Source organism: Pezoporus occidentalis, unplaced genomic scaffold (assembly GCF_034315485.1).
Source record: "Pezoporus occidentalis ecotype Australia unplaced genomic scaffold, CSIRO_AGI_Poc_V1 ctg25, whole genome shotgun sequence".
NCBI lineage: Eukaryota > Metazoa > Chordata > Aves > Psittaciformes > Psittacidae > Pezoporus > Pezoporus occidentalis.
In genome coordinates, this window is record NW_026914394.1 from 1,471,012 (window position 1) to 1,485,058 (window position 14,047).

The 14,047-nt window shown below is 44.2% G+C and overlaps 1 protein-coding gene and 1 long non-coding RNA gene across 3 annotated transcripts in view; one reads left to right on the forward strand and one right to left on the reverse strand.

Annotated features, from left to right (window-relative positions):
- LOC134165864 (uncharacterized) overlaps positions 1-9,436 on the forward strand; it is a 303,752-nt gene extending 294,316 nt beyond the window's left edge. The window contains exon 2 of the long non-coding RNA XR_009965664.1: positions 9,352-9,436. This is a non-coding gene — a long non-coding RNA (uncharacterized LOC134165864). The remainder of the gene's footprint in view (positions 1-9,351) is intronic.
- ATPAF1 (ATP synthase mitochondrial F1 complex assembly factor 1) lies at positions 3,212-13,635 on the reverse strand. 2 transcript variants are annotated; one of them, XM_062623031.1, is made up of 9 exons: positions 13,412-13,635; positions 12,305-12,413; positions 11,700-11,750; positions 10,930-10,992; positions 9,650-9,700; positions 7,797-7,844; positions 5,703-5,798; positions 5,014-5,121; positions 3,212-4,107 (listed from the first exon to the last, which is right to left on the reverse strand). In XM_062623031.1, the coding sequence occupies exons 1-9, from the start codon at positions 13,600-13,602 to the stop codon at positions 3,907-3,909; spliced, it is 918 nt and encodes a 305-aa protein (XP_062479015.1). In that variant the 5' UTR covers positions 13,603-13,635; the 3' UTR covers positions 3,212-3,906. The 2 variants fall into 2 exon arrangements, with proteins under 2 accessions (XP_062479015.1, XP_062479016.1); XM_062623032.1 differs by lacking the exon at positions 11,700-11,750.
- Between the last annotated feature and the right edge of the window lie 412 nt (positions 13,636-14,047).

Genomic DNA, 14,047 nt, shown 5'->3' on the forward strand with positions numbered 1-14,047 from the left:
CAGCTACAGGGAGGGAGGGCAGGAGTCACCTGGGAGAGAGGAAAAGGTCCGAGGGGCAGGAGGGATGTGTTATTGTGAAGAGGGCATTTGCCTACCCTGGAGGAAGGAAGAGGAGGGGTTGACCCCACTCCTGAAGGCAGGTGCATGGCTGAATTTATCAGTAGGAAGGAAGCAAGGAAGGAAACAAGCCCGGAGAGCTGGATGGCTCCATTGGACTTCACGGGTGGTCATGGAAGGCAGCCCAGCACAGTGATACAGCTCCACACAGCTCAGCACGACACAGCTGCATGAGGGGAGGGCACAGCGAGCCCCCTGCAAGCCCCCACCAGCAGCAGGCCCGGCTCTCCCATGCTACATGATGCCCTGCACCCCATCAGCCAGGGAGATGCTTGTTCCCAGGCTGGGTTGAAGGCTCCGCATGCCTGTGCAGACCACAAGACACAGCAAAGGGAGCAGTGGGTTTGCACTGATTATTCCCAGAGAGACCAAGGACATGCCCATTAAAGTTTACCTCGGTTATGCAGCATCAGGAACAGCCAGTTCCCACTCCCTGCTCCACCGAGTCCTGCGCAAGCTCAGCAATAGAGAGTGAGAACTTCCTCAGCCACGGATCAGAGGGCACTGGAGTCTTGCCATTTGCTAAGGCACAGGCACTGGAGTCAGCATTTTAAGTGAGGGTAGGAACACCATCCTTCAGTCTGCACTTCCTTGATTGCTGTGACAGCTGCCTTTCACAATCCAGGGTGTCTCCCGAGGGAGCAGGATGGGCGCTGGGTTTCCTGCTGACACAGGTGGTGACAGGAGTTCTCCTGGGGGTGACAGGAGTTTGAGATGCTGATAACAAGGAGTCTGGTGCTAAAGCTTGCTCCACTGCTCCTAGCAGGAGCTGCTGCTACATCCCTGGCTTTGGGGTCTTCCTCCAGCCCGAGGCAGACCACAGACAGCACTGAGGGAAGGCGGTGGCTCCTACAGCACTCAGTTTAGCTGCGAAGTCCTTGCTGCAGAGGTCTTGAGCCTACATGGGGCAACAGGGCGACTTGGACTTCTCCTCCACGAGCATGCCCACTTGAGGACTATTTAAGACAGACACAGGCAGCTCAGGAAGAACCTGGTCCAAAAGTGGAAATCAGTAAAGCTACCTGGAAACCTACAGTAGGATGTTTGCCCCTCTCAGGGCAGCTCATCCAGGATCTAGGACAGTGGGCTGAGAACTGTTGGTCTAACTTAGCGCATCCCACCACGTTATCAACCATATAGGAGCAGCCAAGGCATCTAAATGGGTTTTTAGCACAAAACTCACCCCGAGCTCACAAAGCTGAGCAGACAGGATCATGCAAGCTGTGTGGGAGCTCAGAATAAGGAGACAAATCTTCCCTCTAGTGGCCGTACAGGACAAGTCTTTCAGTTACCTTCCTTCCTCATGCCAAGACTAGCAGCATTTTCACCAGCCTTTAGGCTCAACGCAGAGCCCAAGCACATCACATCTTACAAATTCTGCGTTGAGATTTTAGTGGCTTAAAACTGGTGTAGCTGCAAATTTACACAAAGCAACAGATGGACCCAGGGGTCTGTGTCCACACTATGGCTTGAAGGTACCCATCGTCATGGCCAGCTCATGCTGAGGCTACATCAGGCAGCCGGGACAAGTGCCTTCTGGGCACTGCAGCAGCCACACAGCCATAGCACACCATGGCCTGTTTCTGCAGCACGGATGGTTTGTGGAGCTGGTTCTTCAGCTGACTTACTCCCCCATACAGCAAGCATTCAGTGGGACACAGGATTATGACTATAGTTTTTATCCCAGTTTCAGCCCCATCACCACCACAGCAGCAGTCAGCACAGATCCAAGTGTGCTGGTCAAGTCCTAACTGTGGCACAAGCACAGTACCTGCCAGGAGGACATGTAGCTTTGAGTTTCCTAAGCCCTCAGCTATCTCCCTGCCATTGCACACACATCCAAGTCTGGCAAGCTCTTTGAACCTCAGGGAGACATAGTACAGCACCACAACATTGACACCACATCAGTCATTTCTGTGCCACATGGTCTCACCTTGGCACAAGGAGGAAACACGTTACAGTGTGCACTTCAAGGCATGTGAATTCACCTGCAGAAAAAAGCCCTTGCTCCCTTCATCAGTCCATTCCACTTCTGCCAGGGACAGAAAATGCAGCCCCTTGCAAAATGGCTGCAGGCAGTATGATCAACTTTTGCCTTTCCACTCTGGGACTTATTTAAAAACCATTCCAATGCATGCATTGCAGGAAAACACGTATATGAGTCGGTACTAAAACAGTTCCCAATACTAAAACCTTACTATCTACCTTTAGTACTTGGCTAAACGATGTTCATGTCCAACGAATGGGCTGAGACAGCAAGGAGCAACAGTATTAACAGCAGCAGGGTCCTACAATTCCACTGGCAAACAGATTGTCAGAGCCCCTTGTAACTAATCAAACTTCCCTATCAGGTCATGGTTAAGGGTAGCACAAAAAATCTGATACCAGCCTGCCCCAAAGACTGTTTTCCTGTAACCCAGAGACAAGCTGTGTACCCTTCCTGCCTTCATTCCTCTGGCACGGGAGGGAATGCTTGCCAGCTTCAGCAGGCTGATGGGAAGGCACAACATGGCCTGGACATAATGGATAATTAGTGCTAAGGGCAAGTTAATAGCAGGGTTTTGATGTGGACATGGGAAATATTGTAGTGTTGCTCCTGGCTGTCCTCTGCTGCCTGCCTGCTCAGTGGTGGTGTGCTGGTAATCCAGGCACAGGTTGCATGTCACACTGCTCAGTACGCCCTTGCCCAGCTGCACTGGCTGCCCCTGCTGGGAATGAAAACAAGAGAAGTTCAAGCATGAATGTTTTGGGATCCTTTTGTTGAAGGCAGGTTTGAAAAGTTAAACCTGCTGCAGTCTGTAAGCCAGAACCTTACCAACAACTCTGCCATGTTACAGCAGCTATGCACATTCATTTTATGCACACCTATACATCTTTTCCATGAGCTGTCACTTAGCATTTGAGAAGCTGGTGAGTGGCTCACTCTCTGCTACTATGGCAGTCCATCTCGCTTTTAATATGGATAGTGCCTTTCCTGAAATGGGAACAAGTGCTGGTTTCTGTCCCTTCAAATACCATTGGCTGACTAGATGCCAGTCTGCATAAAGTTAATTCTGTAAAACAGGCCATCATTCCTCCACACTATTAAAAAATATAGGTTTTAATAGTTTTTATTCTTTGAATAGAATAAAAGAATAAAACCATGTACATCACATCCTGCACCTCAAGAAAAACATCTCTAAGATAGAAACACAGCAACAGGATGAAATGAATGTATCAAATAAGCACAAAATTCCCAGAACAAATCTAGTCACTCTATTTTTCAATCCTGAGAAAAACACAGGCCACAGTACACATCTGTGTAAGGAACCTCACAAAGTAACAAAGAGGCATTTGTTTGAGACCGTCAGCCCTACTCTCTTTTCTTGATGGACAAGCCTGTATAAATTCCACACAGATTAAAAAGCACTGGACCATGCAATTATAATGGCAGAGGGCATTTAAATGCATTTACTGAGCAGAAACATTGGTTGTTGGGTCTCTCCTGATGTCAGTGCAGTCCGTTACAGAGCTTCTCTTCTGTCACTTCAGATTTCAAAAATACAGCATGCAGCAGTAAGTCAGAGGATGGGAAAATGGCTTGTTCTAATGAAGTTCCAGGGCTCCATTTTGGCAATTATGGTTGTTCATATGGCCCAAGTCCTCATCTTGCATGAGTGCCAGACAGGCTTGACACTCCCAGGATGTCTCCAGATCCTTTCTGTATCCAAACCAAATCTGTAAACCAAAAGACACAGCACCACCCCATGTAGGAAACCCTCACTGCTGCTGGCTCACTTCACCTGCAGGTCAGCTCTGTGACTTGTCAGAAATCTGACCAGGTCTCAGTTCTCTTCCAAGCCCGCTTTGCTCAAGCTCTGCTATAACTGACATATATTTAAATTCACTAGATCTGTGGTTGAAGGTCTCCACTAGTTCATAGGTCTCGGAACGATCCGTTGCATAGAAAAGCTGCACCTGATTCGCCAAGCACTGTGCTTCATGCACCACCTGCGAGTTAAAACAAAGAGTGTGTGTTACCATCAGGGCTTGTGTTTGAGTATCAAGCTGAAAAAGACTCTTCAGCAGCTGCAGTCCCGCTCACTGAGGGACTCAATGCCAAGCCACCTTAATTTAGCAAATCTCTTAAACCACCTCCCTCTTGTTCCTGACCTACTTACATGCTTTAGCACCGTGCATTTAAACTGCCTTCCTGCTGAGCATACACCTCAGAGGTCAAATACATCTTTCATGATCCCTGCAAGCTCTAAGACACTGGATATGCACCAAAGTCTCATCTTTCCCTTCTTATGGTTGACCTATTTGCAAAAATTGATTGTTTACTCAAGAGACACAACGGGGCAAATGCATCACCAATGAGTTCTCTGCACACTCCTCTGCACACTGCTTCAGAACTGGTGTAAGTAGGTCAGTTAGAGATGGGATGCTTTAGTTATCTTGTTCCACCAGTTCAATCCCCGGTACAATTAGTCCTAGCACTGTACTACTGCAGATATGCAAGTAACAGCACACCCACACATAGAAAAAAGAGCAAAGGTGCATGGAAACAAGAAGCACTGGAGGTCTCCTGATTTGACAAGCAGTATTCAAAACACTTCTTTAACTTGTTGGCAGGTAGCAACACATTTCACTTCAATTTGCTTTTATTAATAAGAAAAAAACAAAAGTAACAAACAAAACAAAAGAATGCATGAGCTGAAATCACCAGAGAGACAAAGACTGGTGACTCCCTTCTAGCTTTCCCTAGTACTAAGTAGATTAGGTTAAAGGAATCTTGTAAGACCATTCTTTGGGAAAGGGTCTTTTAAAGACTTCATTTCAATTTGGCTTTAATTCAAACCTGTACGAGGAGTTGCAGCATAAAATGAAGGAAGACAGTGAGCAGATTTCTCTTACCAAGAACTTGGAGTCCATTTCTGCTGTCATTAGAACTATCCCTTTTTCCTTCTGTAGATCAGGAAAATGGTACAGGACCAACTGGCTAGGGGCAGTTTCACCTTGGGTCTGAAGGAGATAAAGAAACCCATCAGCATCCCATGAAGAACTTTAGCTCTACTGTAGATCTGGAGGCTTTATTACAAAACTTTTGAGTATTAACTGCTATGGAGGCAGTCATCTTTCAAGGCTTAAGGGTCAGTTCTAATTAAAACTTTATTATTCCTGGCATTTACAGAAAACAAGGGATTTGCAGAGTTAGGCTGGGTTTTCTTCATGACTAAAGACCATTTTGCATTTAAAAGAACCCACAATTTCCAGGATGACATTTCATCTTATAGCATTGACTGGTAATGTAAATAGCTTGCACAAACAGTTCTGAAGAGTTTGGCTTGTGCTTCTATTTTGAGACTATGTGACTTCTACCTCATCCTCCTTTTAGAGAGACACTTGATACCCATAAACTTACTAATTTACCCTTAATTAAGTTACCCATAATTAATGTCAGTTTTTCATTGATAATTCTTTTCAAGTTAAGCTAGACAACCTGTTCATTAAACTATTTAGCAAGTATTAGATATTGTAATATGCTGGTAGTATGTATTGCTGGATCCTAAGCCATTTTTGGACTTTATATTTCAACCACTCACCTGAACGTTTATTAGGGAAGTGAAGTGCAATTCTGTTCCTGACCACTGCCCCACAAAGAACTCGTAGCCTTCTTTTCTTGGCAAAGCATACAGAAACTGCAGAGAAATGATTAAAAAATTAGTAAAACCAATTCAAACAAAGCCTTTCATAGAACAAAACGGTGCCCATGTAATACTGGTCTCCAGCGTAAATGCTTTGGAAAGAGAACCATAACAGATAAAGGGGTTTCCTTGCCCCACCAAGAATGACAGGGCAGCAGGAACCAGACAATAAACCAGCATTACCTTATCAGTATTATTTCATTAGCAAATATGTTGGCATATATTTTTATCAGTGTTCTATGAGACAGGGAAAGGAAAGGACAGGACAGTGGAGAACATTCAGACTCTGACCTTTCTGTTCACTTCTACGGAATTAACAGAGAATGGTAAAATATGACATAAGGAGCATTCAGAGTATGTAATCCTGTAATTTCACCAACTGTTTCAGAACAGGCAGCAAGCATTTTCTCTCTAGAGATTTACAATCTATTAAGCTCCATAGGTTAGAGACTTGCTCATTTTCCCACACCAAGGGGAAGGACAACACAAGAGGAGAAAAACATACAGGATACCTGACTAAATGCCAATGCACTGTACATAAATGTACTTAAAGCTATAAATAGCTTTCCAAGTTCCAAGTAGCTCGGGAAGCCGGATATGGCTGATCTTGCTCTTGGCAAGTGGAACATACAGGACCAATCCACCTATCCAGTAAACTCTCCCATTCAGATCTGCAAAAGCACTCCTCCTAACACAGTGAAGTCTAGGTACTTTGTTTTCATAAGGAAATGAAGCATTTGATTTCTGTGTCAGCACAGCAAAATTTGCACAAAGGCAATGCTTCAGTGCACAAGTTACTGTAAAAACTTACTTTCAACTGAAAACAATGCTAATCCAGCAGCACAAACAAAAGATATCCTTTAGCTTGTTAGTTCTGCTCTTTTGTAGCTTAACTTCTTCAAAGCAACAACATACTCATTCACAAAGGAATCTTATAATATATCCACCAACCCACATGAGAAACAGTGAATCCAAATCTTGGGAATCCACTCATTTCTGAAATAAACCTGTTACGCATTCTCAGTATTTTAGGCTTTGCCATGCTGGCATACACCTAAGACATAACCCACAGAGTACTTTACGAACCTTAATAAAGGGTTCGGCTACACCTAATTCCCACTTTCTTTCCATCACAACTGTTGAATTACAATGCTGTGCAACAGAGCTTACACATAGGCTTTTTTGACAACTCACTCTCCCTTGGAAACAGACACATCACTGACACAGCAAGGTGCCTGCCCAGGATGGTTTCCATGCAAATGACTCTTATTAGCTTACCAGTATTTATCTATGACAGATCAACAGCATGGTGAAGAAAGCATGGCTATGCACATTTGACAAAAAAGCAGGCTAACAGATGACAAGGTTCAGCTCTTATTTGGACAAAACCCCAACATGTTGATTTCTTGTCTTTTTCTCTATCAGATACTCCTGCCTATTATCTCCACTGCCAGAAAAGAAACATATAGAGGAGCAACTCACAGCAGCCATTAAGACAAGAGAACTCCCTTTCCCCACACACACACAGTGTGATGCCATGGTGACTCACAGTTACAGCCAACAACAGTTCCTCTGGGTTAAAGCAAGCGTGCTTTGAGCAATAAGAAAAGATATGTGGGAATATCAGTGAAGCTGGCCTAAAAAGCCTGGCTCTTCATAGCACTGCATGAAAGAGACTTAACCACAAGACATCAATTCATGGAAAACAATGGCTTGTAGCTAAATCCATTCCCTGGGAGATTCTGTGCTTGTTTTCTGAACCCTACATCTCTCATCTCTAGTTATCTGATCGCTAGATCAAACTGTTTAATACATATAAATAGCCATTGCTTTTATCTGAACACTAAGACGAGTGTACGAACACTTGGATTTTACTTACTGAGCTGATACAATGAGTCTGAATAGAGGAGGGTCAAAGGTTTATGAATTAAGCTTTAGAGAGGAGAACTGCATTACAGCTCTACATCCACACGCTGTATCTTCCATACGTACCGATGGACATTTCTGGGCTCTCTCCCATATTAAATCAAACTTCTCTGCCTTTGGAGAAGGAGAAACAGAAAGTCAATAATTCAGAATCATCTCATTAACCTTTATAGGGTACAACTTCCATCTACACAAGGTCTCACTGCGGGAGCAGCTAACAATGAGTGCATGGAAAACTGCATTTAGTTCTTAGTTACCCAAATGTCATTGGTATCCCGTTTTAACAATGCTGTCTCCAAGATACAGCAGCAAACTCCTTTCTGGATCCAAAGCTTTATTCCTTGGAGGTGGGGGGCCCACACTTCAGACTTACATTACGTCCTCTTTGAGTAATAGGTCCACCGCATTTTGTGGTGTCAACAGTTGAGCAGGGCGACATATCCCTGGCCTCAAATTGTGCATTTTACATCACAGTCATCTGTTCTTCAGTATTAAAATGCAGCCTAGATATTTACTCAAGTAACATACTTATTGCTTAGGTTTATATTAAAGCCACAAATACATTTGGTCATCCCTGATGAAACCTGGTAATGTCATTCACATGTTCTCTACATTCCCCCAAACCTTTTGTCTGCACTTTTCTTGCCAGCACAGCACATTAATAGTCTAAGGTGTTCAGGAAAGAAAACACATGATATCCATCAAACATGAAATTCCCCCATGCGTGCTTTTGAGCACTCAAGAATTAGGCAAGGCCTTTCTTCCAGCCAACAAAAAGCTTTTGGCAAAAGATACAGAGTTTTTCCCCACATCAGATGACACCATGAACTACCTCCTAATGTGCCTAGGACCTGGTTTGCATTAAAGCCTTAAAAAGCTTCCAAAGCTCCTCTAAAGCAGTGCACCAAAGAATAGTGCCAGCCCCACTAATGAAAGATCTACACCGTCTTAACTGGAGTCCCCGGCTTTGGCCTTCTGCTATGGTAAATGTGTGATTCAAACTGTTTTCACAAGATCCACATGTTGGGAAAACTGAAACATGAAGCCACTCAACTTCAAATCCCACGTTGCCATATCAAGGGCGTACAACACTTCATACATCTAGGATACAGCCTCCCACCAACTTCAGTTGCAGCTCAAAAGGCCAAATACAATTGCAAATCAGACCCCAGATCTAAATGAGGTTTCAAGAACTCAAGGAACATACAGTTTGTGCCCAGATGTGAAAAGACAGATTTAAGAGATCACAATCACATAGAGACTTTGAAGCAAAGAATGGAAAGAAATCCCCAAAGTGAAAAAAACCTCCTTCAGCCTAATGCAGATTAACAACAATTAACATCTGGGAAAGTCATCAGGAATAAGAAGTAAGATCTTATCACAGGAAGCACCATGCAATCTCAGTGAAAGACAGCACTGCCAATAATTTTAAATGTATGAAGGTAAGTCATAAGTGATTAGCCACGTGCAAATCATTAGCCAAGTGCTCTAGTACTGCCCTATTCAACTGGAGTTTGCTGTTCAGGCTGCAGGGAAGACAAGAAAGAAATAAGCAACACTTAGAAAAAATGATGTGAAAATATAAATGCTACCTTAACAGATACCAGGGCCCTGCAAAGAGTATTAGATACTCATAATAAAATGTGCCTGGAAATTCAAGCCAGATGTGCAGAAAAAGGTACTGGCTTTACTGAGACTGATGTAAGCGAGGAAAAAAAGGAGTACACATTTTTGGTGTGGGGAAAAAAAGCCTTTAGCCTTCATTTGGGACAGTAAGACCACTGAATCTGGAAAGAAAATTTGTTCTTGTAACCTCATTTTCCTTCAATGACTGCTTTTAAAAGCAACAGAATCACAATTAGAAAAGAAAGCTTTGCATACTGGCCTTTCAAATGCATAACTACAGAGGAACTACTTACAGGAATAACAGCATAAACCGTGTCTTTTGCAGAAAAATACTGATTCCAAATCTGCAGGAAACAGAGGAGATGGTGTACAGTTATGATCAGCAATATTAAATTAAAATAATAACAGTTAAAAGCAGTAATACTAAATGCTTTACAAGAAATTTCCTTTGTCAACTAACCTTTGTAAGCACTTCAAGAAGTCATTTTTCAAACCTGACTGACTTTCCTGCTAACACAATACACTTCTAAGTGTAACATTTAAGAGAAGACAAGTCTTTGCATAACGCTTCCCCATGTTCACAACCTTTTTCTTCATCACAGCAGGATAGCACTACCTACATAAAAGCTCAGAGTCTTTAATAAATGGACAAGCACAGGTAAAAGCCCAGAGTTCAGGACTTTTTCAGTTGCTCTTCCCCAGTCCTACAGAATTAATGAGAATTGTCCGTAAAATGTTTACTCAACGAAACAGAAGTAGAGGAACTCAAAAGGAACTCATGAGTTATCAAACCACTCCCTGCTATAACTGGTTGCACACCATCCCTGCAGAGCATGTAACTACTTCTATAATGTTCTCAAGCTATCAGGAAAGCCTCTAGGTTTCTGCTCTCCAAGCTGTGCCAGAAGGCTCCTTCATATGTGCTGCTTTCCTTCAAATGATCGTGCCTACATAGTTTCTTGGCATACAGACTGATAAGGAAAAAAAGTATCGATCCAACTCAAGCTACATCAGAAATGTGCAACAGATGTGACTTATAACTAGATAAAAGGGAATACAGTGCAAAGCCAAGCAGATAACAGGAAGAATAATTCCCTTCACACTGTTTTTCAAAGAAACAGACCCATCCACCTCCTTCTCACCCTAACCAACTTCAGTACACAGGCTCCTAAATGAGATACAATGCAAAGAAAGGTACAAGGTGGCAAAAGCTTTGATTTTATTTCTGTAGAACAGATGTAGTATAATCCATACGAACTACTGCTAAGTTTTCCCTTTACTGGGCTTCAAACCTGACCAGAGCTTGCTAACACCAATTCAACTGCTACACACTAAATGGCAACAATAAGAATTACAGTAGAGTCAGTTTCTGAGAAATCAAGTCCAGATGTACCAAGCTACATCCTAGGTGGACTTACATATATGGAAAAAAAATTATTTTCTACTACTAATATGCATGTCAATGTGCTTTTAATAAATATTCATCTGTAGACTGAAAAATAAAACATGGCTGAGTAAAATTCCATTCTCATATGCAGATTACTATTAAGCACATTCAATTTAAATCCATCACCTGTTTTATCTCCTCCGCTGACTTTTCTTTCACCATCTCAACATTCAGAATTGAATCAAGTGTCTGTAAGAGAAGGCATAAGGAATCCGGCATGATGGCAGTTCTCCGATCGAAGTGAGAATCCAGAATGAATGGATGCAATTAGAGAACATACTCAAGCTAGAATAGCTTCATTCAGTTTACAGTGTGACTTAGTCTTCCTAATTGCCAAAGAAACCAGTAAATTATAAGCAGTAGCACACTGAGAAGTGGAATCACACACTGAGTCAAAATAGAAGACATACTTTCAGGACACAGAACACGCTGCTCCAGCTGTGCAGAAAGCTGCAAGAGGAGCTGCAGCCTTTCACCTTCAGCCATCTCAAGACATATTTACACAGTAAGTTTGCCAAAATACAAGAAATGTGGAAGAGAGTAAAACCAGCCTCTTGTCCCTCTGCTGGCTGATCTCTGGAAATCTATTTACACGTTGTACAGGCAGCTTAACCCTTGCTGTTTATTGCTGTGAGCATTCAGTACAGATTCTCTCAGGAGCAGGAGCTTCCAGGGTGTCAGAGAGAAATGACAGGATACTAAAAACGCAAAGTGCCAGGAGTTTCAAGATCAAACACAATCCCAACAGTAAATTAAAATCTTATAATCAATTGCAGCATAAGGAAGATCAGTTTTATGTCAAGAAGCTCTTGGCTGAAGCAGTGATGGTAGCAATACATCTACATCCTTAATTTATCAGCATGTCCTCTCCTAACATGAAGGTTTGTTTCCCTTACCTTGTCTTTTGTGAATCCACCTTTAGATGTCTTTGAGCCCAAGCCTTTTGCCTAGAAGAAAACATTCTTTAGTTTTTATAGCTGATGCTTTAATACCATTTATTTTCCTTCCCTGCCATGCATAACATGCCTGATGACAAAAATCTCCTGAGTAAGAGCTCAAGTTTAAGATACTTGGAGTTCACTGCAGTGCATTTTGAATAAAATTATTAATTAGAAGAAAGACGAGTAACCTAATGAATTATTAATTTAAAGGCCAGAAAGGATTAATTTAAAGCAAACTATTATGCACTTTGGATCCAGTATTACTGAACAGTTTTCTTACATTCCCTAAAAAATGATATATGCAAGATCATGTCCCTCCATTTGGCTAAACCAATCTGGAACTAATTAAGCAACTTAAACAAGGCTTCAAGCACAGAAATTAGTCTAAAACCCAGAAAAATTAAACACTGGAGTACAGAACAATACTTCTAGCCATCAGAGAGTGACATTCTGGAGCTCCTTACTAATGGGAACACTTTACGTTCACAGCATTATGCTAATCCTATAGACATGGCATTATAGCTTTAATACATGTGAATTACAAAGAAAGTTGGCCTTACCTTTTCCTCCATGCATCTGATAAATTCTCCCTGATTGGAGTATCCCACAGGCTGCTTTTTCACTTCAGTTCTTTTTTCCATACGGGATTCAAACACATCTGGACTGGATCTGAATTGGAAAAGGGACTGTTAAAAGTACTGGGTGATGAACATTCTTTGGCTTTTTAAAATGTTTACTGTGGCAGTGATTCATGCTGTAAATGTTGCAACTTACATTTTTAATTTCTTGTTATTAAAACTCTCTTACCAACTGGCCACAGAATCCCAGACTGGTTTGGGTTGGAAGGGACCTCAAAGCTCACCCAGTTCCAACCCCTGCCATGGGCAGGGACACCTTCCACTAGACCAGGTTACTCCAAGCCCCTGTGTCCAACCTGGCCTTGAACACTGCCAGGGATGGGGCAGCCACAGCCTCTCTGGGCACCCTGTGCCAGCACCTCAGCACCCTCGCAGTGTATTTTTATCCTAGTACCTCATCTGAATCTCCCTTCTGTCAGGTTAAAGCCATTCCCCCATGTCCTGTCCCTACAGGCCCTTGTAAGAGGCCCCTCTCCAGATTTCTCATAGTCCCTCTTCAGGCACTGGAAGCTGCTCTAAGGTATCCCTGTAGCCTCCTCTTCAGGCTCACCCAGCCCAGCTCTCTCAGCCCTGGCTCCATAGCAGAGGTGCTCCAGCCCCCACAGCACCTTTGTGGCCTCCTCTGGACTCACTCAAGCAGGTCCACATACCTCTTGTGTTGCAGGCCCCAGAGCTGAACACCACGCTGAGAGACAACTCTCACCAACTTGGTGACAACTACATACAATCACAGCCTGGTTTGGCTTGGAAGGGACCTTAAAGCTCATCCAGTTCCAACCCCCTGCCATGGGCAGGGACACCTTCCACTAGACCAGGTTGCTCAAAGCCTCACCCTCCTTCAAGGCAGCATTTGGCCTAACTAGTTAATTTTCTCATTGGCCACAAAGCTAAAAATTACTTCCTTCCTTCCCAAAATCCCACCTGCCTCAGCACCCTATTCCCAGAAATGAGCCCCTCCGCCTCGGCCTCCCTGCTGCCCTTCCCTCCCCTCAGGCCCATCCGCAGCCATGTCCCCAGGCCCGCCCGCACCTCCGCAGCTCCTGGATCTTATGTCGGTACTTCCCGTAGAAGGGGTTCTCCTCCAGCGCCGCCTCCCCGTGCCCCGGCCCCAGGTCAGCCACCCCGCGGCTCGGGGGGACCAGCAACCCCAGCGGGCGGAGAGCAGCGCGGCTCCGCAAGGCCGCCGCCAGCCCATAGCCTTGCAGCAGCTGGCCCGCCATGGCGGCCGGCCCCCTCAGCGCTCCGCCCGGCCCCCTCAGCGCTCCGCCCGGCCCCCTCAGCGCTCCGCCCGGCCCCCTCAGCGCTCCGCCCCGCAGTGAAGAGGCCGGAGACGCGCTCTGAAAAGGAACTTTTATTTCGAGACACTAAAAGCGACGTTACATGATACAAAACCAGCGCGGAGTGCCATAGCGCAAACCCAGCGCAGAAGCGCGATGCACGACGAGCGCGGTGCGGTTTCGCTGCATGTAAAGGTCAGTAACTGAACTGAAAGATACACAGTGGGTGTAGTGTAGGGTGGTCCCTACACGGGAGTCATCCGAACAAACGCAAATACAGCCTGAAAATGAACCTAAGAATCACAGCATAACAGCAAGATAACAGCAAGTCTCGGCATCGCATCGCTCCATTCCCGCTACAGCCTGGACTTGTCCCTCTCACCATTTC